This window comes from Artemia sp. Qi Xiang Cuo, chromosome 3 (genome assembly GCF_049724085.1).
Source record: "Artemia sp. Qi Xiang Cuo chromosome 3, ASM4972408v1, whole genome shotgun sequence".
Classification (NCBI taxonomy): domain Eukaryota; kingdom Metazoa; phylum Arthropoda; class Branchiopoda; order Anostraca; family Artemiidae; genus Artemia; species Artemia sp. Qi Xiang Cuo.
Genome location: NC_142796.1, coordinates 41323228 through 41348953, shown reverse-complemented (window position 1 = coordinate 41348953; position 25726 = coordinate 41323228). Strand labels below are relative to the sequence as shown.

The 25726-nt window shown below is 35.1% G+C and overlaps 1 protein-coding gene and 1 pseudogene across 2 annotated transcripts in view; one reads left to right on the top strand and one right to left on the bottom strand.

Annotated features, from left to right (window-relative positions):
- The window catches only part of LOC148954103 (metabotropic glutamate receptor 8-like), a 437295-nt gene that overhangs the window by 256622 nt on the left and 154947 nt on the right, over positions 1–25726 (bottom strand). For both annotated transcript variants that reach the window (XM_089085905.1, XM_089085904.1), the window contains exons 5-7: positions 23736–23903; positions 11795–11951; positions 6059–6215 (exon numbers count right to left, since the gene is read on the bottom strand). In XM_089085905.1, the coding sequence (XP_088942031.1) occupies positions 6059–6215; positions 11795–11951; positions 23736–23903 (482 nt within the window). The remainder of the gene's footprint in view (positions 1–6058; positions 6216–11794; positions 11952–23735; positions 23904–25726) is intronic.
- LOC148954104 (uncharacterized) lies at positions 14653–16307 on the top strand (annotated as a pseudogene).

Genomic DNA, 25726 nt, shown 5'->3' with positions numbered 1-25726 from the left:
TGGAAGATTTTTGTTTTCTCTGGAGAAATTAGAATTGAAAGGTGTTCTTTGCAAAGTTCAGAAGAGAACTTGAACTGTTCTTCACTTCGTTGAGAAAATTTGGAAACAGTATTTTAAATTTTCATCTCTTGTCTTTGTGAAATAAAGAACTGAAGTGGAACATTTTTGTTTTCTCTGGAGAAATTAGAATTGAAGTGTGTTCTTTGGTAAAGTTCAGAAGAGAACTTGAACTGTTCTTCACTTCGTTGAGAAAATTTGGAACAGTATTTTAAATTTTTCATCTCTATGAGAAAAATCTGAACTAAAGTGGAAAATTTTTATATTATTTGGAAAAATTGAATTGAATAAAAACTAATTTCTTTTTCATTGAGAAAATTCAGAAGAGAACTTGAACTTTTCTTCACTTCATTGAGAAAATTTAAAATTGAAATAGAACTGATTATCTTTCGAGAAAATATTCACAGCTATGATATAGCTTTTTCTATCTACTATGGAAAAATTTAGAATTTGTAAAATTGGTTTAAGAAGCATATTAAGACAAGAACTTGTTCTGAAATGCCTTTGAAAAGTATTGCTTGGTGTGGGAGCATTCAAAAAGCTGTAAAGCATAGTTGTGGGTGAAAGAGACAAGTACTTCAAGTTATAAATTGAGCTTAGGAGGGACATTTAGCAAGTAATTCGCTCTGAAATGGTCTTTGAAAAGTGTTTCTTGGTGTTGAGGTATCCAAAAAGCTGTAAAGTATGGTTGAGGCTGAAAAAGATAAGTACTTCAAGTTGAAAAATGGGCTTTAGAGATACATTAACAATGCCATGTGCTCTGAACTGATCTTTGAAAATTATTTATTGATGATGAGGTATCCGAAAAGCTGCAAAGTATAGTTGTGGATTAACAAGAAAAGTACATGAAGTGGTAAAAAGGGTTTAGGAGGGACATTAAGAAAGTAACTAGCTCTGAAATTGTAATTTAAAGATATTACTGGGGGTTATGGTATCCAAAAATCTGTAAAGTATAGTTGTGCGTGAAAAAAATAAGTACTTCAAGTTTGAAAATGGATTTAGGATGTACATTAAGAAATTATCGTGCTCTGAAATTTTCTTTGATATGTGTTTCTTTGTGTTGAGGTATCCAAAAAGCTGTAAAGTATAGTTGTGGGTGAAAAAGATAATTACTTCAAGTTGTAAAATAGGTTTAGGAGGGACATTAAGAAAGTAACTTGCTCTGAAATGGTCTTTGAAAAGTATTTCTTGGTGTTGGGACACTCAAAAAGATGTAAAGTATAGTTTTGGGTGAAAAAGATAAGTACTTCAAGTTGGAAAATGGGTTTAGGAGGGTCATAAAGAAAGTAACTTGCTCTGAAATGGTCTTTGAAAAGTATTTCTTGGCGTTGAGGTATCAAAAAGCTTTAAAGTATAGTTGTGGGTGAAAAAGATAAGTACTTCAAGTTGGAAAATGGGTTTAAGAGGGACATTAAGAAAGTAACTTGCTCTGAAATGCTTTTTGAAAGGTATTTCTTGGAGTTGAGTTTTCAAAAAAACTGTAAAGTATAGTTCTGGGTGAAAAAAATAAGTACTTCAAGTTGCAAAATGGGTTTAGGAGGGACATTAAGATAGTAACTTGCTCTGAAATGGTCTTTGAAAAGTATTTCTTGGTGTTTAGGTATCCAAAAAGCTGTAAAGTATAGTTTCGGGTGAAAAAAGATAGATATTTAAAGTTTGAAAATGGGTTTAGAAGGGACAATAAGAAAGTAATTTGCTCTGAAATGGTCTTTGAAAAGTATTTCTTGGTGTTGAGGTATCCGAAAAGCTGTAAAGTATAGTTGCGAGTGAAAAAGATAAGTACTTCAAGTTGGAAAATGGTTTTAGGAGGGACATTAAGAAAGAAACGGGCTCTGAAATGGTATTTGAAATGTATTTCTTGGTGTTGAGGTATCCAAAAAGCTGTAAAGTATAGTTGTGGATGAAAAAGATAAGTACTTCAAGTCGGAAAATGGGTTTAGGAGGAACATTAAGAAAGTAACTTGCTCTGAAATGGTCTTTGAAAAGTATTTCTTGGTGTTGGGTCACTAAAAAAGCTGTAAAGTATAGTTGTGGGTGAAAAAGATAAGTACTTCAAGTTGGAAAATTGGTTTAGGAGGGACATTAAGAAAGTAGTTTGCTCTGAAATGGTCTTTGAAAAGTATTGCTTGGTGTTGAGGTATCCAAAAACCTGTAAAGTATAGTTGTGGATGAAAAAGATAAGTACTTCAAGTTGGAAAATGGGTTTAGGAGGGACATTCATAGATTAACTTCCTCTGAAATGCATTTTAAAAGGTATTTCTTGGTGTTGAGTTATCCAAAAATCTGTAGAGTATTGTTGTGAGTGAAAAAGATAAGTACTTCAAGTTGCAAAATGGGTTTAGGAGGGACATCAAGAAAGTAACTTGCTCTGAAATGGTCTTTGAAAAGTATTTCTTGGTGTTGAGGTATCCAAAAAGCGGTAAAGTATAGTTGTGAGTGAAAAAGATAAGTACTTCAAGTTGGAAAATGGGTTTAGGAGGGACATTAAGAAAGTAACTTGCTCTGAAATGGTCTTTGAAAAGTATTTCCTGATTTTGAGCTAAGAAAGAATCTTTTATGTAGATGTTTGTGTGAAAAAGATATGTACTCCTAGTTTGATAAGGGGTTTAGGAGGGAAATGTTGACTTATATATGCAATGTATATGTGTTTTTAAAGAAAAAAATGTTGATTAAGAAAAAACCATTATGTGAATAAGTTTTGAGGATTAAAAATATAATTGCTTCAAGAATTAAAATGGGTTTAGGAGGGACATTAAGAAAGTAACTTGCTTGTCTTAGTCGATTACGTCATTCTATACCCATAAATGAATTCCCGTCATGACTTTCTGATAGAGTTCTACCGATTATGTAATCAATTTCTCAGAAATCCATTTGTCATAGTTGATTACGTCATTCTATGCCCATAAATGGATTACAGTCACGACCTACTGATAGGGTTCTACCGATTATGTAATCAATTTCTCAGAAATCCAATTGTCTTAGTCGATTACGTCATTCTATGCCCATAAATGAATTCCCGTCATGACCTCCTCATAGGGTTCTACCGATTATGTAATCAATTTCTCAGAAATCCATTTGTTCTAGTTGATTACGTCATTCTATGCCCATAAATGGATTCCCGTCATGACCTTCTAATAGGGTTCTACCGATTATGTAATCAATTTCTCAGAAATCCATTTGTCCTAGTTGATTACGTCATTCTATGCCCATAAATGGATTCCCGTCACGAGCTCCTTATAGGGTTCTACCGATTATGTAATCAATTTCTCGGGAATTTTCTCCCTTCGATTACGCAATCAATATATACCTTTCCCCACCTTCCCCTTAGAAACATCAAATTAATTACGCTTTCTTGAATCAATAATTCCCCTTAGAAACAACAAATTAATTCCCCTTTCGTGACATATCAATCAATCTTGACATCACCTGTCAAGACATTATTAAACTTCGCCTGGAAGCAATTTGATTAATGATTGACAGTACCTGTCAGACATTATTAAACTTTGCCCGGAAACAATTTGATTAATGACTGACTTTAGATCATTGACCCCATTAACCACGTGTTCTCCCTAATGACTCTATGCCCATATTAGGACCATAAACCACGTGGTCCTGTCACGACCTTTACCCCCCTTTCTACTTATATATATATATATATATATATATATATATATATATATATATATATATATATATATATATATATATATATATATATATTTAGAGAGAGAAAAAGGTTTTATTAAAAAAAATACACACATTAACAACAAAAGCCGAAGTTTATTAAACTTGTATGGGTACACATCACCTTTTACAAAACCCTACATACACAATTACTACCAGCCAGCCTTAGACCCCCCCCCCAAAAAAAAAGGAAAAAAAAAATAATAATAATAAGAAGTAAATAAATAAATAAATTTAAACGAAATAAATTAATTTCTAATAATTTCACGACCTAATTGGATACCGAAGACACAAAACTAAAAATCATTCATTCTATTCTACCTCCTCGTCGCCCTCCCAAAAAAAAAGTGTCACAATCACTTGAGATAAAATTCGCCCAGCAAGGATATATATATATATATATATATATATATATATATATATATATATATATATATATATATATATATATATATATATATATATATATATATATATATATATATATATATATATATATATATATATATATATATATATATATATATATATATATATATATATATATATATATATATATATATATCAGCAGAAAAGCAAAATAAAAAAACGTGTGCAATCAAACAGTTCAGTAAGGTGCAGCTTTGATTTCAAACTGTAGCTGTATCTAGGAATGAACAGGTCTTTAATGTTTGAATTTTTTCGGACAGGAAAGGTCATCAAATTTGATTAATTAATTTTTTATATTTATTTTTAAGGCTCAAGGTGGCAAAACTGACACAAATATGATAGTGCCTAAAAAACTCATAATCTTGAAACATTTATTTGACATCATTTTAAGATGATCTATTTTGATGTTTGGCCCTTCAAAGTATACATACCTCTATGTTGTGTTTTGCAGAACATCTCGAATACTTAAGAGTATGTTTTGACTCTTGATGTGAGTTTTTAGATAATAAACAGATTGCAAACCACTCCCAAGCTTGAAAAAAGGGCATGAAGGCTAGTAAAAATCCTGCATGAACAAGATGAAATCCGACCTTAAACCCATTGGTGGGTTCAGACAACGCACCCTCTAATGGGACCTCTCTTAGCTTGAAATCACTACCCCTTTGGCCCTTGAATGCACCCGAAGGAATGCAATCTTCTGCCATCTTCTAGCACCGGAAAGAGCTTTAAAGCTTGTTTCCTGATTCAAGTAGACGTAAGCACTATGGCTGAGTCTTATTTCATGTACAATAGTTGTGTTCACTGTTATTTCTTCGCAGTACATACATATTTTTTTATTAAATTATCATTACTATTTTGTTTTTGGCACAGAAATGGGATTTTGAGAAAACAGAAACATTTAACCATGATGGAAGCAGCGCGTTGCATATACTGTAAGGACAGATTTTGCTGGGTTGTGTTGGCTGGTCAGATTCTGACGCTAGGATTTCCCTCTGCTATTTGTCTCTCACAAAATCAAAGCAACGGTTTTATTACTCCACCAAAACCTTGCAAATCACCCACAGTGGTTTTAGGACATGTGGCTTCAGGTTTAAGCTCCTGATAAGGTTTATGTTCCTTTTAAACTTGCAATTTTTCAACATACAGTGGAAGAAAATTTTTTATGTCATTTGATCCATTGGTTTCAGATTTATTCATTCACTGGTTAATACTAAGATATTAGTAAAAATTAGTACAAAAAAATGATCTAAACTTGCTCAATAAATAGGATAAGTTTTCTACTTTCCTCTGTTTTGTAGTATCTGCTTTTTAAAAATTTTAATCAAATGTTTTAAATGCAAATTAATAGATAGGCAAACGCGGATATCAGCTGTTGAATGACAAAACTTTTTATTGTCAGTCTGAAATGTTAAAACCGTAGGGTGATAAAAAGATAGCTGACCAAAAATTTGAACAGGGAATGGCAACCATGTAAGGCCAGAAGTCTCTACCTGTTCGCCCAAATTTCTCTTTCCTATTGCATTCTCATGATCCCCACACATCCTTCCTCCAAAAGTCGTACTTAAAAGCGCTGACCTGCATTTAAAGTCCTGCTCCCAAAACTTGATAAAACGAGGGGCATGTATAGACAAAAGTCTTTCCCTTTTCGCCCAAGTTTACCTTTCCTATTGCCTTCTTATGACCCCTCTCCACCTTCCCCCAAAAAGCTTACGTAAAAGTACTAACCTCGATTTAAAGTACTGCTCCCAAAAACTCGAGAAACCAAGGATCCTTGTATGGCCATATATAGCATGAAGTATTTTCTTTTTTGCCCAAGCTTCCCTTTCCTATTGAATTCTAATGACCACCTCTCATCCTTCCCCCAAAAGGCGTACGTAAAAGTACTAACCTGCATTTAAAGTGCTGCTCCCAAAACTTGACAAACCAAGGATTTCTACAATTTATTTGACGGTTTTTCTTGAGTTCATTCTTCCATGTTATATTTCCATGAGTACAAGCACGGTCTGATATCCGAGGTCTTAGAGACAAAAAATATTCATCGAACCCTAAAAAGTTCAAAAGGTAAAATGTGCATATTAAATAATTAAAAGCCATTGTCTTACTTTATATAACTTGCAAGTGTACGTAACACTTAACCAATCATATGAGATTGTTCAACGCATAGCTCAAGCCAAGATTTCCCTGGAGTGCTTTTACGATGAGAATCTAGTTAGCTCCTAATCATCATAAGAAACTATGCCCGTTTTTGAATTAAAAACGCCCTGGAAAAGCTTTTTTGGCTAAAGGGACTTATAATTTATGTGTTGGGAAGCGGGGAAGTATTTTGTACGTTCGTTCGTACGTTCGTACATCCTATGATTTTTTTTTGTGCCTGTCGACCGACAGGATGTTTGCTAGCTAATAAGTAAAATATGATGATGAGTATGCTAAAGGATTTAACAACAACAAAACAAATGATATCCAACGCTAAATCTGAATATAAAATGAACAAATGAACACTAGAATTGAGTATAAACGAACACTAAAACTGAATACGAGATCAATGAGTGCCGGAAGTTAAACAACAGTAAAAAAGAAGTAATAAAAGACGAGATGGGGGGGGGGGGTAATATATATATATATATATATATATATATATATATATATATATATATATATATATATATATATATATATATATATATATATATATATATATATATATATATATATATATATATATATATATATATATATATATATATATATATATATATATATATATATATATATGTAGGCTATAGGGTAAAAACACGATAAAACAATAAAACAGTAAAAAGACCAAAACGATAAAAAAAAACAAGATAGGTTAGGAAAGAATAACTGCCATGAACCATATAATGAGGGTGCAAAAAGAGTAAAAAAATCCCGTTGAAGCTTCATTTATTATTAACTATTTGCCTTAATAGTGACACTGGAATTAGCTTGTGAAAAACTGTTCATAAAATTTGGCTCAACCCACCTCCTCCATCCCATCCACCAGAACTTCCTCCTGCCTCCTTTTGTTCCTCTTAAATCCCCAACTCCCCAGAGAAGTGGCTGCGAAAGCTCCAAAGTTGACAGCAGTTCACTCTGTGTCACAGCACTATTTGTGATGCTTTATATCGAGTTTTGTTCGTGCTTTCGATAATTCGTAGCTCGTTTTGATGACTTTTGTGCTCATGCACAGATTTTTTTGTGTTTACCTAATTCTAATTATTATAATAATTATCATTTTTACTAAAATACAATCGGTTTGCCATGTCTATGAAAGTGTATCTTGCTTTCAATAGATGACTTGATGGTTTTATATTTCCACTCAAAAATTTATCTTGTATTTGAGACCCCCTTTTTGAGATAAACTTGAAATGAGCTCCTTGTAAATTCTTCAAGTGAGTTTCTTAATTAGGTCCTTATTTTTTTTTACTGTGCTAAAGACTTATGAAAGCACTCAATTTTAAGAATCCTTAATTTGTATATGCTTTTTAAACGAACGTAGGCACTTCTTTTCAAACAGTTCGTGGTAACGAACTGTAAGTAATGCGGCCCGGCTCAATAGTAACCGAAACTCTAAAAAACGGAATTTTGATACCCATGGATACATCAATAGAATCAGATTTTTATGCTGGTTTTAAATATATGAGTTTCATTAAGTTTAGTTTTACCCATAAAAGGTTACGCGCCTGAGAAAATTTGCCTTATTTTCGAAAAAGGGGGAAACACCCCCAAAAAGTCATATAAATTTAACAAAAATCCAACCATCGGATTCAGCGTATCAGAAAACCCCACTGCGGAAGTTTCAAGCTCCTATCTGCAAAAATGTGGAATCTTATATTTTTTGTCAGAAGAAAGATCACGGATGCGTGTTTTTTTCCCCCAGGGGTGATCGTATCGATCCAGTAATCCTAGAATATCATAAGAGGGTTCTTTCTAATGAAAAATAAAAGTTCTAATGCACTTTTTAAGTGACCAAAAAATTGGAGGGCAACTTGGCCCCCTCCCGTGCTCAGTTTTTTCCCAAAGTTACCTAATCAAAATTTTGAGATAGCCATTTTGTTCAGAATAGTGGAAAATTTATCAAATATGTCTTTGAGGATGACTTAATCCCCCACAGTTCCCGGAAGAAGGGCTGGAAGTTATGAACTTTGCCCATTGTTTACATATAATATTGGTTAATGGAAAGTATAAATACGTTTCAGGATGGATTTTTTCCTGATGGGGGGGTGTCGGAGGAGGGGGTTACGGGGGAGGATCCTTCCATGGAGGTTGTTTCCTTGGGGGAGGGGATATTTCTATGAAGGGGGCGCCGGATATCCCAGCATTATTTAAAAAACGATCAGAATTTAAATAAATAAAAGCTTGTTTTTTCAAATGAAAGTAAGGAGCAACATTAAAACTTAAAACAAACAGAACTATTACGCATGTAAGGGGGTCCGCCCCCTTGTCAATACCTCACCCTTTTCGCTAAAGTTATTTTTAGTACTTTCAAAAGAGCTATCTATTCTAATTAACTGGCCTTTGTGATTCAGAGGTCTGGGATTCGAACAAAACTTGAATTTTAGCGTAAAGAGCAAGGTATTGACAAGGGGGCAAACTCCCTAATATACGTAATAAAATATACGAATATAGAAGTTCTTTACGTAAGTTAATTCGTAAGTTACTTCAGAACAAAATTTCGAGAAAGTTATTCAGCCCCAAAAATAAGGAAACTTAATATGAAAACTTCTCTTCAATTATTCGAGCTCAGTGATCCAAAATCAAAGCTGTATTAATTCAAAAACGTTCAGAAATTAAATAAAAAAAACAAGTTTTGTTAAGCTGAAAGTAAGGAGCGACATTAAAACATAAAACGAACAGAAATTATTCTGTATATGAAAGGGACTGTCCCTTCCTCAATACCTCGCTCTTTACGCTAAAGTTTGAATCTGTCACACAACTTTATTTTTCAAAACAATAAAAAATTTAGCGGAAAGAGCGACGCGTTGAGGAGGAGACAGCCCCTTTCATATACGGAATTATTTCTGTTCGTTTTAAGTTTTAATGTCACTCCTTACTTTCAGTTAAAACAACTTGTTTTTTTTTATTTAATAGCCTACAAGAATGTATGAAACTCTTCAATTATTCCAGGGGAATCTATGTAATTTTTTAATTAGGCTACCCTATAAGCAAATAAACCAAGAACAAAAAATGACCATTCTCCTTAGAAAGTTTTCTTTAATTCTGAGAAGAAATTCTTTTTAAATACCAAATTATTTTAAGCATTTATTGAGAGTTCAGGAGAAAACGAAAAGAAAATTATTTAATTTTGGTGTGCAAAACGAACTAAAACAGTTTTCACAAAATGAGTTACAAAAACAAAAAAGTTGAGCATATTCTGTGGAAATTTCAATTTATTTCCAAAGAGAAACTTTTTTAAACACCTTATTAAAGCAGGTATTGACAGCTCAGGAAAAGACAAAAATTAAAATAATTTAATTTGGTGTGTAAAAAGGTATGTAAAGAGATTTGTTTCATACTTGGGACACAAATTCAGAAAAAAGAAAAAGCTATTTACTAACTTGGCTGATTGTCACATGACTAACCCCCCTTCTTTGGCCCCATTACCCAAACAAAATTGCCAGCGGCAACGGGTAAATAAAGGGGGGTCGATTTTTGTTCTTTTTTTCATTGGAAACATCCCAAAAACTATTTTGAATGGATATTCCCACCCCCCTCCCAAAAAAATCGAAATCTAGGGTGGTATCTAGGGATGAATCATCCCCCCTTCAAATTAACTCTTCGGTTCTCCGTCCAGGTCTGAACGGTAGCATTCAAACTGTAAATACATATATATATATATATATATATATATATATATATATATATATATATATATATATATATATATATATATATATATATATATATATATATATATATATATATATATATATATTAAAAAATACATAGGTATCTATTTCTTACTTGGCAAACAGATAATGGTATTTACTAACCTGGTTTACTTTCATTTGCTCCTCTCAACATCAACATTAAAGGTAGATAGGAAACAAACTATAGTTTTCCTAGAAGTCTGGGTATCTAAGATTACGGAGTGGGATATTGCAATTTGTTATGTAACCCCATCAACGAAGGGTGGGACATAGTTTATGCATTCCCAGTAACTAAAAGGGTTCAGTTTATAAGATAATAAACGAATAAAAAGGCCTTGAAAAAATGTTGCTGGCTCGTACATTATGTTGTGAACGTTCAAAAAATAGTTTTTGTCTATTTTTGTCAGGTTATTGCCAAATAACTTTATTCAGTGGTACTGTGGTAAAACTTATTTTTTTCCAAACCAAAAAGCGCAAAATAAACACAAGAAATTTTTTATTCAGCACTTTTAGCAGTCCACCGTAGAAGGATTCTTTAGTCAAGCAAATTCAGCTTATTCTGATTTAATAAAATATATAGAAATAAATAGACGTGATTTTTTGTAGAGCAAAACTCATGGCACCAGAAATTAATCGATAGTGGTACTGGCACAGATCAATTTATTTTATGATAGATTTAATGCTGTTTTGAATGCTAAATTCAAAAACTATAAAAATTTAGGCAATTTTCTGTCCCCACAAATGGTTTCTTTAATTTTTTATGTTTCGATTCTGGATGTTTCACAAAAAAGATCAAAAACTGTCGTAAAAGACCGTGCACTAATAAAAATAAACTTATTGACGTTTTTAAAAAGAATATATTGATATTAAAACATATGCATTTAAAAAACAAGCAGTATTCATGCATAAGATACGCAATGAACATAGTGTTATATACATAATGTACAAGTATATCTGTAAAACGTGACATGTGACTACATACAACAAAAAGCTCAAATATTCTGATTCCCCATTCAAGAGTTCAATGATAAAAAAAAAGTCTAAAACCACAATTTAGAGCATACAAGAAAAAAAAACATTAGTTCACTTGCTTCCCTGTACGTTTTTTTTTTCATTGTTTCTGTGGACATTGATTTCTGGATATGAAACCAAAATATATAGACTTGTAAACAAAATGAATAGTTACTTAAAGGTAAAGGTCTGATTGAATTCGTTGCATCTTCTGCTTGGAATCTTCCATTCTACACAGTTCGTGCAATAGGTTTTACAATTTTAAGAAGAAAGAAGAACATCAAAAACAGAGAGAAAAAAAAAGAAGATGCGGTTGAACACGTTATTTCAATCAAAACTAGCCACTAACTCAAGAAAAGTAGATACAGTCTGATCTACTCTAGTAGACTACAGTATAATAATTCACACCATCAAGTATATACGACAGAAATATCTATTCAGACTATCACTATAAGTGCATTAATCCACACAGAAGCCTTGATTCAAGGAAATTGTCACAACTCACGGTAAAAGCATGTCAAAATCTGCCCTTTTCAGGCGAAGGCGGTCAAGTGATGCTGATCGGCTAGCCAATCAAAGTGCAAACAAATAGGGCGGCGATGGTCCCACCCCTTCAAAGCGTGCATTAATTGGTAATTCGTTTAGACGTTAATTAGCCAACTTAACCTATTAAAAACAAATAAAGATATGACTTAACGAATGTCAAATACTGAGTAAACCCCTACCTGATAATGATTTCCTCCTAGGTAAGATGGTAATTGCACCTTCAGCGGCCCATTCCTGGTCACGAACTGGATGGGACTTCGCTCCCCAGGAGTCACTTGCTACCCATATAAATTGACCCTCCTTCTGAACTCGAATAGTGGCTGCCAAAAGTTTCCTAAACAATAAACAGAAATAATTACAAGCGTCAGGGGCAACATTGTGAAAGCTATTGAGCCGAGGTAGAAAAATCCTGTTTTTGAATACTTGAAAACGAACATCTCTATTCATTCTTTGCTGTACTTATTTCAGTGAGGATCAGTGTGGCCAGATTGGCTTATTTTACGCCAAACTGGCTTATTTTGATGGCGACTGGCTTGAAAATTTTTGGAACTGGCTTGTGGCTTAAAACTTGGCTATTTTTATTTTGAACTGGCTTATTTCTTGGCGTGATTTACTTTTTCGGGAAGAATTTATATTTTTTGGCAATTCATCCGATTTTCGAACGGACGAACGAACGAATGCTCACGAAAAGTCAAAATCACGTTTTAACTCTATGGTCAAAATGCGAATCTAACCGCGGCACTGCGGTGAAGTTTTCAAATCCTAAGAGACACGTGGCTTCGTAACAACAGCATAAAAAGCATTAGGCATTAAGTCATGGGGTTGAACTACAGCTGAAGGTACAGTATATTAGCTGTTACTTATCAGTATAGAATAACGCCAGGAATCAAACTCATAACAGACATGTCTGTAACATCTACAGATCCTGTTTAACTGTTTAGTTCATGTGAGTTGTCCAGGAGGCGTCATGCTGTCGTCATGTACACTCTAGCTATTTTCTGTGGTTTGTATCTCTGTACAAACAGATTGGGTACACAGCCTAGCTAACTGGGTCCATACCCCAATGCATTGGGTACTGCCCTCAATATATTGGATACCCCCATACCCGTTTTCACTTTTTGTCTAGGTCTATTCTGAGAAAATACATTTAGCCTATTTATATTTGAGGTTTTCTTTGCATCAGTTCAGTTTAAATATGCTCAAAGGAAGAAGCAAATTGGCCATTGGTTTTCTCAGAATACATGCAAAAGTGAAAATTGTTATGGGGCAGTTGGGGATATTAATTGTTTTATGTACTACCATCAACATAATGTACTACTTCACCCCTGCAGTAGTACACCACAGGATCTGTACCTAAGAATTTGAGTGCTACACCCCACAATCAGTACTACATTAAACATGGCATAGGTCCTACTCTGCTATATATGAAGTAGGTCCTGCTATGCTGTATATAGAGTAGTACACTTGGTTAGATGTAGGTATCAAATTCTGAGGTACAGATCTTGTGGTATACTACTACAGTGGTGAAGGAGTACATTATATGTTGATGGTTGTACATAAAACAATTAATCCCTAACTGGTATGGGGGGGGGTACCCAATGCATTGAGGTGTGTATCTCAATGCATTAGCTACCAGCAAATGGGGTACATGCCACAGAAAAATAGCTGGTGTACATGACTGGTTTGCACCCCCATTTTTAGCAGTGATGAGCATCAGATTGTGACATAAGCAAACCTGTAGCAATCAATCTTGTTTCAGACTCACTTTTATTCATTTTTCCCAATGTATAATCCTATAGTTAAATACTAGAGAAATTAGTTATATATAATATAGGCTAAAAGCTAATATGTAATAAAGTACCATATAATACTAATGAAAATATCAGAAAGAGATATATAAGTACAGGACCAGGATAAGTAGATGAGTTACCCTTGCTTTGATGTCTGATTTCTTTGTTACTGTTGCTGTAGCCTAGGCCTATAGGGTAAGACTCCTAGTGATTAGCCAGTGCCTAATCTGAGCTGTATCTCTGATTAGAATGCAGTATGTCCTTTACCATGCAGCTGAGACTTTAATCTTGACCACTACTAATTTTCAGAATTATCAATCTTGGCCAATAGTCTACAAATCTTGACCACAACATTGATAATTAAACATGATACATTACCTTTAACAGACAGCAACTATGGAAGTCATCCTATAGTTTTGTTATTTAGAAAAAAACCTTTCAGATTTTGAAATAAACAAGGTTCATTGTTATATTAAATTTAATCAATCAACTGTAGACAATCAAGGCAAGTGTCCTGAAAATCAGATCATTGACCCCTGTTCTTTCTGGGCTGGGTTGACAATAGATCCAAATCTTTAATTTGTTCTTCTTTTCTCATGATAAGTTCATACACTTCTTCTTGAGAGAATTCAATTTTTACTGAATGAGATAATCCCTTACTACATAGTTTCTCTTGTTGTAAAAAATATGTTACTGTTATAGTAAACTGCCTTGTTGTAAACACTGCTTATTAATATTCAAAATGTGAATGAATATGGAAAGATGTAAATCAGCTCTTAGCTAATAATGTGAGGTAACATCATAGTAGGGTTTATCTAATTCAGTATAGTCAGCGTATTTTGACCTACTATATATGGTGTTGTAGATTTAGATCTATTGACAGTTTTCTTTCCAGTATTTTACAATTCAATAGCATATGCTCAGGGGTTTCTTCTGTGTTTTTACAGTACCTGCAAAATGGGCTATTGGCAACTTCTCCATTTGGTTGCTTTATCTTGTATGAAGGAGAGTGGTGGTTGAAGTTAGCTATATTTGAACACATAATCACGAATAATTAATGCTAATTTTCTAGGAGTCACGTCGACGAACTTGGCTTCGCGGAAAGTGGAGCTGGTCTTGGCTGCTCATGTAGCCTGTCACTCATCGGTGAGAACAATCAACCATCTTTCTACCATCATCAAAGACTTATTTCCTGGGTCTATTGGTGAATCGGTGAGGGTAAAAAAATCTAACTGTTCCGCTCTCATTAAGAATGTGCTTGGACCTGAAACCCTGAAGGAGATAGTGGCTGACATTGGAGATGGTAAGTACTCTCTAATACTGGATGAGTCAACTGATGTCTCTACAATGAAGTTCATGTGTATTTGCATTCGATATTACAGCCCGAAGTTGAAAAAGATAGTGTGTACTGCGTTAGGAATGGTTGAAGTACCATCAACTACAGCTATTATACTCCACGCAGAACTCACAAAATTTCTTGCAGAGGGCAAAGTACCTCTCAAAAACCTGATTGGTATTGGTACTGATGGGGCAAATAACATGTGTGGCGCAAATCACTCTCTATTTACATTGCTGAAAGCAGATGGGTTACCCCACCTTCAGCTTTTCAAATGTGTTTGCCACTCTCTGCACTTGTGCGCTTCCGAGGCGGTGGAAGAGTTGCCGAGCAACCTAGAATTTATGCTCTCGGAAACGTACAAGTGGTTTAGCGTAAGCCCGTTGCGAAGGGAAGCATACGGCCAGATATATAGACTGATAAATCATGGAAATTCGCCCCTTAAAATTTTGGCCCCTTCAAGTTCACGCTGGTTGTCGTGATACACCGCAGTGTGTAGAGTTGATGAGCAATACCTCGAACTGACAACACATTTCCGCATCGCCAAGGAAAAAGAGCGGTGCTATACTGCATGAACTTTACACGAAATGTACAGTGATAAGCGCAACCATCTATACATTGTTTTTCTGAAACCGCTATTGGCCGACTTTCAGAGGGTGAACATACTATTTCAACATTTGAATGCAGACCAATTTCGTCTGTTTCAAGAGCTGAAAGATTTGGTCATGTGCATCCTGCGCAGAATCCTTCGACCGTCTGCAGTGTCCCTTAACGTCAACCTTGAGTTTCTAATTTACTACCTTCCTGTCGACCGGGTAGACTTTGGGCATTTGTTTCTTTCTGAACTCAGCGAAGCTGATCTTCCAAGCGAGAAGAAAAAGGAAATAAAGCTTCGCTGTCACGGTTTTCTCAAGACGGCTGCAAGGTCAGTTCTGAAACGTTTACCTCTTGCCATTGATTCCCTTCTGAAATTGAGAATTCTCTCTCCGACAATATGTTTATCTCAGACTAGACCCAGATTCGCCGACCTGCCTCTTAGTGTGATTCCAGTGACAGAATTTGGAGACATGGAAAACCAGTGGAGACGCCTGCTCGAGGTTGACTGGAATGAACATTGTGGCGGAGAACTTCCAAAAGACTCCTCTGAGTTCTGGGTCCACGTGCTTCAGTTTCGCGACCCTATTGGAGAGCCAGTTTTTCAGGATTTGGCAAAGTGGGCATTGTCGTTGCTGAGTTTGCCTATCAGCAATGCAGTCGTTGAAAGAGCGTTTTCTATGATGAACTGTGTAAAGTCAAAGCTTCGGAATAGAATACTTTTACCAATCCTAAACGCAATTTGATTTTTCGACTGTGGATGTCTGTCAGTGGCCACTGCTGTTCGTCATTCGTACCATCGGCCAAAATGACTTCATTAAACAGTTCCATATATTCGAAAAATGGAGCTGAAAATGCGTCTGACAGTGGACGATGTGGCAGAGCTGATGCGCCTGACGCTGACAGGGAAGAAGATGAACTCAGTGACATCTTAGAGGCATTTGGTCAATCTTAAAGGGCTATGAAAGACGGATATTCTTAATCACCGAAAATTTCACCATGGATCATTTTTTTTTACAATCTACCACTTTTTTTTTAGTTTTCCCGTCATAAAGCGCCTTAAAAGGTACGCCCTCACTCAATGACCGGCAGCCAGAGTTCGGACAGCCATCTTGCGAGAAAGGTCAATCTAATTATGATAAGTTATAAACTTCTGAAATCGATGAGTGAGTTGGCTGTCGCAGCACAGCAACAAAATTCAATTCTTAGTTTGTCTTACGTAAAAGTATCAAAATTTATAACGCATGTCATTCCCAATCTGGCCCACAATACTTCCCATCCATGTTTAAAGTGGTGGAATGTTCTGACTTCGTTAAAATGTGGCTCATCAAACAGGAACCTGGAGATCCGTCCCAGCAAGAACAAATAAAGACTAAGAACCTTCGTCTCCCTATCTCGATACTACAGCCATGCGGAGTCGAATAAAATACGGCTGATATCTGGCGAATTTGAGCGGAGGTGGAGCTGGTACGGAACATTATAATTCGTTACCTCAACAACTAGCTCTACGCAGTGCAGCCCCGGAGAAGAAAAATTGAGTGAGAACAAGTGAAAGTGTTTGATTACACTTATCATACACGCCTGGAGGCCTGCTACGGTCTTTTCCCCGCAAATACGCGGCGGTGATGAGGGAAAGTAGACGGCCGTCAACTCAGTGCTCAGCCAGTTCTCAAGTTGGCTCCACCTCCGCTCAGATTTTACGGGTTATCCAATAGTCAGTTCATGGACCAAAGACGGAGAGTCTACTCAGTCTTATTTGTTCTTGGTTCCAGGGACGTATTGTGGTTCGTGATAGCCAATTATGACCCTGGAATGGACTTGTGATAAAGACAAAACTACGATTGTGTTCCTTGTGTACCTTTCGTAGCCCTTTAAGGGCGTTTTAGCATCGCATTTAGCATTGGGAAAAGGAATTTAATCCAAAGCTTTGACTTTACACAAAGTGATTTCCATAATTTTATGAATCTATATGTGATAATATCCAATGATCTTATTTTCGTTTGTGTATCTATGTGATAATAAACCAATGAAATAATGATCTTTTTTGTTTTTGTCTGCGGGCTAAGGTCGTTATTAAGTAATGCATCAATATTTCCAACCAATACATAAGGGCTGGGACACAATTTTAAGAATTTTTTCTGGTAATAACTCTATTGCGCCAAAAAGAACCTCTGACTGAATCGAAATGTTGAAATTAAAACGCATTGTGGTCACAGAGTATCATAATAGTAATCGGAGGTCCGACTCAGGGAAATTATGGGATACAGAAATTGCGGAACACACAAGGACAGTGCTCAAACTAACACAGTAGAAATCAAACCGGTGGGCGTCCTCGTCAATAATTTTCCCCGAACTGTTGGACAGGAAAGTAAGCACGGTCAAGCATTTTCTGAACATAGCACGCGGGAATTTCTGTTAAGTCTCTAGAGTTCCACATGGGGTAGCGGTTTATCGCAATTCTACTAAATGAAGCCTCAAAATAATCTCTACACTGGAACTGAATTTCCGCAAACCAGGGAACGAATTGAAAGGTGGATAATGCCAGTAGGATCAAAGGACCTGAATAGTGGTGAGTCAAGGAGGCACACCTGTGCCTCTATAAAGAGGCGACCCACCACAATGTTAAGCGATTTCAGGTCCTAGAGGTCGCAGAGAGACGGCGGTAATCGCATTTTGTAGCCCAAGCTCAAACTAAGAAACTTGCAAAATTTCATCCTCTTCCGACTTTATCTTGATAAGTAATAAACTGTACAAAAACGTGCAAAAATTATTTGAAAAAAACTACGTTTTCTAAAGAGTTAATCGAACTTAAAACGAACAGAAATTATTCAGTATATGAAAGGGGCTGTGCCCTCCTCAACGCCTCGCTCTTTACGCTAAAGTTTGACTTTCTCACAACTCTTTTTTTAAACAATAAAAACTTTAGCGTAAAGAGCGAGGCTTGAGGAGGGCACAGCCCCTTTCATATACGGAATAATTTATGTTCGTTTTAGGTTTTAATGTCGCTCCTTACTTTCAGTTTAAAGAAATTTTTTTTATATTTAAAGGCTGCGAAAGCGGGGGTTTGGGGGCGGCAGCCCCCCAACTTTGCCTCGTAATCCCTGTACGTTTTAAGGTTCGACCTTGTAACTCAGCCTCTTTAACTCTTTAGAAAACGTAGTTTTTTTCAATATTTCTATAAAACGGCCGTCAAAACTTGGACACCATTAAAAGTAAAGTTAAATTTTGGGCAAAAAATTGTCTGGCTTATTTTTGGCGTGTTTTTCAAAGGCTGCGGCTTATTTTTTTGTTCACAATCTGGCCACACTGGTGAGGATTTTGAAGACGGTGATGTTATCCAGTGTCAGTAACTCCAAAACGTATTTCAATCTTCTTTATTAGCTTATTACGAGAGAGTATATTTTAAGTATTGTAAATGATACATTTATTACGCTAGTTTTTTAACATTAATGGCGGCAGTTTGTTTGGCTCATTGTTCCTTGAAAAAAAAGAGAGGAACTAGTAATTATTATTATAGCAGGTTGAATGTTTCTTTTTTACTCATCATATATTTAGGTCTCCAAACATAAATTAGGCTACGTCTATGTAGCTGAGTTCTGAAGGCAAATTAAAGGTGGAAATAAAATCTTTTATTGACTCAAAAATGCTCGTAAGCAATTTTAGGGCTAGTCTTTATCGCTGAAGTCCCCTGGCGTAAGAAATTTTGGGGTTAGTCTTTGATGCTGAAGTCCCAGGACAAATATAAGGTGGAATTGGCACTCTCCATGGATTCAGAATTTGGAACTCGGGAGCCATCTTTGGCCAACTCTGTATCGGTATGTCCTTGAAACGTAAAATTTTTCTTCCAAGAATCGTCCATGCTAGTCTCAAAACTTCTCAAACAAGTGACTCGCAAATATAAACCAACGACTCAAAACCGAAGTCCTTGATACTGTCAATTTTTTTTTTTTCAAAAATCATCTACGTTTACGTCACAAACACCTAAAACAAGTGGTTCTTAGATAGAAATCAACAGCTCAGCACTTAGAACTATAGTTCAATGTTAATGCCGAAAACCAGTTCGGCACTAAGTTTCCTAAGGTCGGTTTTTTTTTTATCCCAAGGATCGTCTACACTCACTTCCAAACACAGCCAAAACAAGCGACTACCAAATAAAACCCCCATTAAAGAATGCTATACTCTGCGCTTTATCATAATACGCAAGAATGCGATTCCATCTATCCTTAATGAAGACGCCTGTTCTTTTGCGAGGCACAAATATGGCCACAGACACTTATGCTGATCAAGAACATAAGTATTTACGACCATTGTTGATTGTAACAAGAGTGGCCAAGTAATATTGGCCTTTGAGAACGAGTGTGTATTCTTATGCGTGGAAAAAAAACAAGGCCACAGACACTATTTCTGACTAGTAATATCACTACATAGGACCAGAATTGATTTTTGATCGACATCATTGATGTCGCTGATTTTTTGCTTAAAAATGGGGGTTGGATGTGTGACTTTGTAAGCTCAGCCAAAGTAAGCCCTTTAAACTCAACTACAAATCGCTACCTGGCCAACTCTGAAGAAAAACGTGGAAAGTGTGGGATGTTTTGTCTCCAGCCACGCATAGCATTCCTGACCGAAGGCATAGAATTAGGAGATTGGTACCTGCGCTAAGCGGACCATTGTCTGTATGCAAAAAAGTTTAAGTATAAATAAGTTAACTAAAATTAAAAACAAACGAAGTCAAACTAAAAGTAGAACTGGACTAAAAGTAAAAGAAGTCAACTAAAAGTATAAAGAAATGAAATTAAACCGAAATGCAAAGGAGTATGCATACGTTAAGGATTTTACGCATGGAACTTGTCAGAGGAAGGGGAGATTGAGGAGTTTGGTTAAACAAAATTATTAATAGGCTAAATAGCCCAATTTTTTGGATTTTTATTTGTTTTTCTACAAATTTTCTTTAAGTACCAAGGGCAGTGAACATGAAACCTGATTCATCTGATTCGTCAAGGGGTAATTTGTCTTTCCTTTTTTTTATTTTGATGTCATTGGCACTTCAAAAAAGGTTGATGTTACTAGGTGCTATTCCCTCTATTCTGCCTTGTATTAAATTGTTTTAAGCTAATGAAAACGCCTTTAAGCAGCAGAATGTTCGGAAAAGTTTACATTTAAATATACTTTTTAGAATTATGTGGGGATGCACATCCTTAACATGAAGTGTTGCTATTTATAAATGTTTAAAGCAGTAGATTCTCAGAGTTATGAAAGAAAACTAGCTTTCCCTCCGCTTTCCATTGCTGCCAGGTTTTTCATAGCTCATTCCCTCTAATGAGAAGAAGAACGAGAGACAGGTTTTAAGTTATTAAGTTTTTAAAAGACAGTTAATAACAACCAAAAATTGTTTATATTATTATATTTACTGATGTTATTTGGAAAAATTCATTGCTAAGCTGATAGAGTTTTGAAGGTAATCCTAACAGTTTCAACTTAATCCTTCTTGCACCTAATCCCTCCTTTCGAGAGTTTTTTTGCTTTTTGAAAATCCTGCAACATGAGTTAGTTTTTACAGCTATTGAAGCTTTGTTGTAGCTAAAGGCTTCTCTTAACTCTTCCCCACTCTATCAGTCAGGGATTCCGCTATCCCAAATATCTTAGGGTTTTCCATAACTTCTTGGGGTTTCTTGAATTTCCCGGGAAGAAACTTAGGCTGTCCAAAATATTGTTAAAAATTAAAATTTGTAAATACACGAACTTTAACTTAAAATACAGATTGCGATCTTCAATAACGTAAATTTAAGGTTGTCCCAGATCTCCTCGAAAATTAGCGTTTTTAAATACGTGAACGTTAGCACGGAATAGAAATGTTTGGTTTTCAATAGTGTTATTGTTAGGTTCCCTCAAATCTCCCCGGAAAATTGACGATTGTAAATAAACGAACGTTAACACAAAATACAGATCTTTGAATTTCAGCAACGTTAATTTAAAGCACCTTTAAGCTTCTCGAAAATTAAAATTCGTAAATAAATGAACGTTAACATGAAATAGAAATCATTCCGAAGCTTCTCAAAAGCTAAAGTACACGAATGTGCACGAAAGTACTCGAATGTACACGAATGCTACAATGAAACGGGAATTGTTGCCTTTCTTATATGTTAAACCCAACTTCGACAAACGACCACCCTTCGACAACCCAATTTTCTTTCAGAGAAATCAGGGCAGTCTCAAACATCAAGGGATAGGGAAATCGCTACTCTTAACTTCCAAAGTAGAGGCGGAACCCAACTTGAAACTTGAAACGAATATGAGTGGAGTTCAAAATGGACGGAAGTGAGCCCAAGGGTTTTTCTTTAGATGGTTTCAAGCTACCACTTGACTAGAATTCAAGACATTAATTGCATTAATTTGAACCCGAATGTCACATCTGATTTGTGGGACAAGTTTCACGTTTTTTTCCTGGCCAAAGTTGGGATCAACGTGAAATCAAAGGGAAAAATTGAGCTTACTGTCCAATACCTTCATGTTAAATAATATTGTTAAGTTCCAAAGGTTTATTTTTTTGACGTATTTTCGTTCTTCAAGAATCACACTGTTTCTTTTCCCCGAAGTGAAAAATAGCACCGAAGTTTGGAAACCAGGTTACCTAATGCGCCGGCTTGACTAATGTTGAACTAGAAATCTAGACAAGCAAGGAGATACAATTTCTGGAGAGACAATTAACTTTGCCTTTCCGAAATTTTGATTCGTTCTTTTTGAGAAACATTCAGCCAGGACAAGACGAAAAGTTTTGAATGAAATATTTTACTTGTAAACATACTTTCTCGGTGATGAAAATAATTTGCAGTTCTTAAAAGATTACTGTATCATTTTTCCTTATTTTTGATAATTAACATAGAGCTTAAACTGTTTTATTGCTATTTGTATTCAAATTATTTATTTATTTTCATTTTACTTATTATGTTCCGTCTTTATATTTGGATTTGTTGATTTACCCGTTAAAAAAAGAAGATGTTTTTGATCTTTTTATTGCAAGGGCTTTAGGCCTACCCTATATAATTTGTACTTCAATCGTGAGTGAAATCAGTTTGCTCCATAAAGGGAAATACAAGATTGGAGCCCGTTTTGAATCTCCTAAATTGCCTCAATCAGCTTACAAGCTTAGGCAATACTATTTCGAATGTTTCTCCAGATACGGCATGATTTTAGAAAGAATACGAGAAAGCTTACAAAATCAATATTGACTAAAATAATGGGATCAGAATTTCGAGGGTTCATTCCCAGTCTCAAGAGGAGTATAATTTGGATTCATCGTAAGTTATCAATCACTACAGTCAGATAAGTTCAATCCAGCTGTCCAAAATCAGTAAAACTAAGTAGCCATGTTTTTGGAAAATTCAAAACTGTTTTAAATGGCCCGCAGCATTATATCAGGGAATAAAAATTTCTGCCATAGGTCTCACCTTGTTCAAATTTGTTAGACCTATCGTGGGTGGGGGGGGGGGGGAATGATCAATTCTTGGATCATATTAATAAAAGAAAAATTGGTTGATCATGGATTAGTAGAGTTCTAGATAAATATGTTTATTTATCTTGGAAATTAGGCAAGGTAGGTAAATGAAACTTTACAACATGGATTCAGAGTCTAAATACTTCTAAGGAAGGTATATTTAAGCATCAACCCCCACCCCTTCCAAATCATAATGGGCTTTAATGACATTGAACAAACATTGCTCTATAATAGTAAAACTTTCCAAAAAACATCCATGGCACAAACCAGACCTAAGGAAGGTTGAGCCTTATATCTTAGCTAAATTCAGGATAATAAGTTTTCATAACATATTTTTTAAATCGCGCTTTAAATTAAAAAAAAATCGAAAACGGCATAAAACCTTATTCAGATCCCTAGAATTGTTTTCAAAACCCGAAGTAATAAATATTATTTCTCTCAATTATATCAAATATAAATTGGCAAACATGTCGAATCCCGGGTTGTTGGATAAACCTAAGATTCATGCACATACTTATGCTTTTAAAACTGCAAAAGCAACGACGACTCAAGCTCCTGTTTGATCTTCATATTCAGAATAATTTCTGTCCGTTTTAAGTTCCCTTGTCTTTACTTTCATCTGAAACAAAGTTGTTTGTTTATAATCTAAATTATTGTTCGTTTAGTTTCTGCATGTTCGTTGATCCGTTCTGTCTGCTGGGTTATCCAAAATAGAAAAGGGTTATTAAATTCAGTATCTTTTGTGTGTATTTTTTTTTCTAACTTATCGATGATTTTTCAAACTGGTATTCGACATTTATCGAATAATGTAATATAGATAATCATATTCATGCAAAGATATATAGCTCCGGACTCTCAATTAAAGCTGGGATTCATGCACATGCTTATACTTTCAAAACTTTCCTGACTTCATCTTCATCTGCAAAAACGACGACGACTCGAGCTCCTGGTTTTTGCGAAAGCCTTTCAACAATTCCGTCGTAGTCTTCGATTCTAGCATTTCTTAAAATTTTCTCAGAAGCAGCAATACAGATTCCTTCAGCTTCAGCAAGTGGAATAAATGACGCAATCCCCTTGGAAGAAAAGATGATTGGTCAATTCATGTTTCTAGAGATCCCTGACTTACTTTGCACGACAATTTTAAAAGCCAAATACGCTGGCCAAAGGAATGCATCCATAGAGGATTTTTACACACGGAAGGACGGAGCCGGAGTTAGGCAATATTCTCAGACTCTGACACAGATCCTAATTTTCGTACTAGGGGCACCATGAACGCATCTAAGTTTTTTTTTCTTGTGTGGGAGACCAACATTAAAAAAAAAATTAGGAGTTATATAATAACAAAAAACAAGTTTTATTTATTAATTTAAATAACAAGTGCCCAGAAATAAAAGAAAATTTAAAGTTTGGAAAGTTCTGGGTCTGGAGGCTCCTTGCGTGCATCCTTGAAGGGCACGACTTGCTTCTAAATCTAATAGCATTTATCAATGCTTGCAAAAAAAAACTTTTTAGTATTTAATTTCTTTATAAAACGTATTTTAGTTTAAATACTGAAAAGACCGAATAGTATAAGTGTTAGTTTTTGAAAATACCAGCACATTTTTAACAAAGTACTAATTTTTCATCAGAGCAAGAGAAAAAGAGGCCAGTTTTCCAGGAAAGTTCTACTGGAAAAGGAAAATAAAATTTTTAAAGATTCACAGTCTAGATATCACTTTTCTTTCCTTTTTAAAAACTAATCAAATTTCTCTCTTTATTTATGTTCCTTTGTTTTTGCGATGGAGATTTGGGCCTTACGTAAGGCCTTAGCTTACAAAATTACATTTCAATATTCGAGCTGCAAAAAACAAAATACAGTGCTTATAGCCAAGAACTTGCACTAATGGGTGCCCCATGCCTAAATACATAGGGCATGGAATTGATAACATCTACAGCAATATTTTTGTCAAAATTACACAGGAGTCGGGCAAGGAAATGTTTTTTCAGCAAAGAAAGCAAAAAAAAAAGAAAAAAAAAATCAAAGATTTAAATCATTTCTTAGACCACATTGCCTATCTATTTGTAATTAAAATGAAATGAAATATATAATAACGGTTAAGACTTTCGATATAATAAAGTAACAAAACATCTTAAAATAAAAGCATTAAGAGCCTTTGTAATATAACCTTTATGTGACAGTAAAATATGAATGTTTCGGCTCCACGACCTTAAGCCGATCAAAAAAATTAAATTATTTTTTTATTGTCTTACCCATGGTTATATATATTCATTTCATTTTAATTCTTTCGTAAGATTTTGATTCTAAATTCCAACATCTTGGAAAAATTAGCCCAAAAGAAATAAAATGCGACTACAATTTTTTCAGCTTTTCGTAATTTTTCTTTATTCTCATGGAAATTGGACTTTGCAAAAAGCCTGAGCTGAGGCGATTTAGTTTAAATAATTTAACCTCAAAAACTAAATTTTGCCAAGAAACACAAAGATTGAGTAAGTAACACTGCTGCTGTCAACTACTCGAAGCAATGGGATCTTCTTAAGCTGGCATGCTATCGAACTATCCTCTTTAGAGCCCCAAACTGAGTCAGCGAGATATAATTTAGGATTTTAGGACATTTTTAGTGTGTCATTCCAGTTTAAGCTTAGCTGACTTTGTAAGCTGCAAAGGGACGAAACTCATCTGCACAATTTTCAGCTTAGTAAAGCAAACTGAATGTATTCATGTTTTCCAAATACCTATAATTGGTTTCAGCGCTTAACCTTAAGCGCCCAACTTCTTCTGTGGATCAGATATGGTTTCTGCAATACCACGTATCGGTTTCATATAACCCCTTACATTAAGTAGCTTATGTTCCGGAGTATGTAAGATGGTCTACTATTTGTCATCTTAAAACAATTA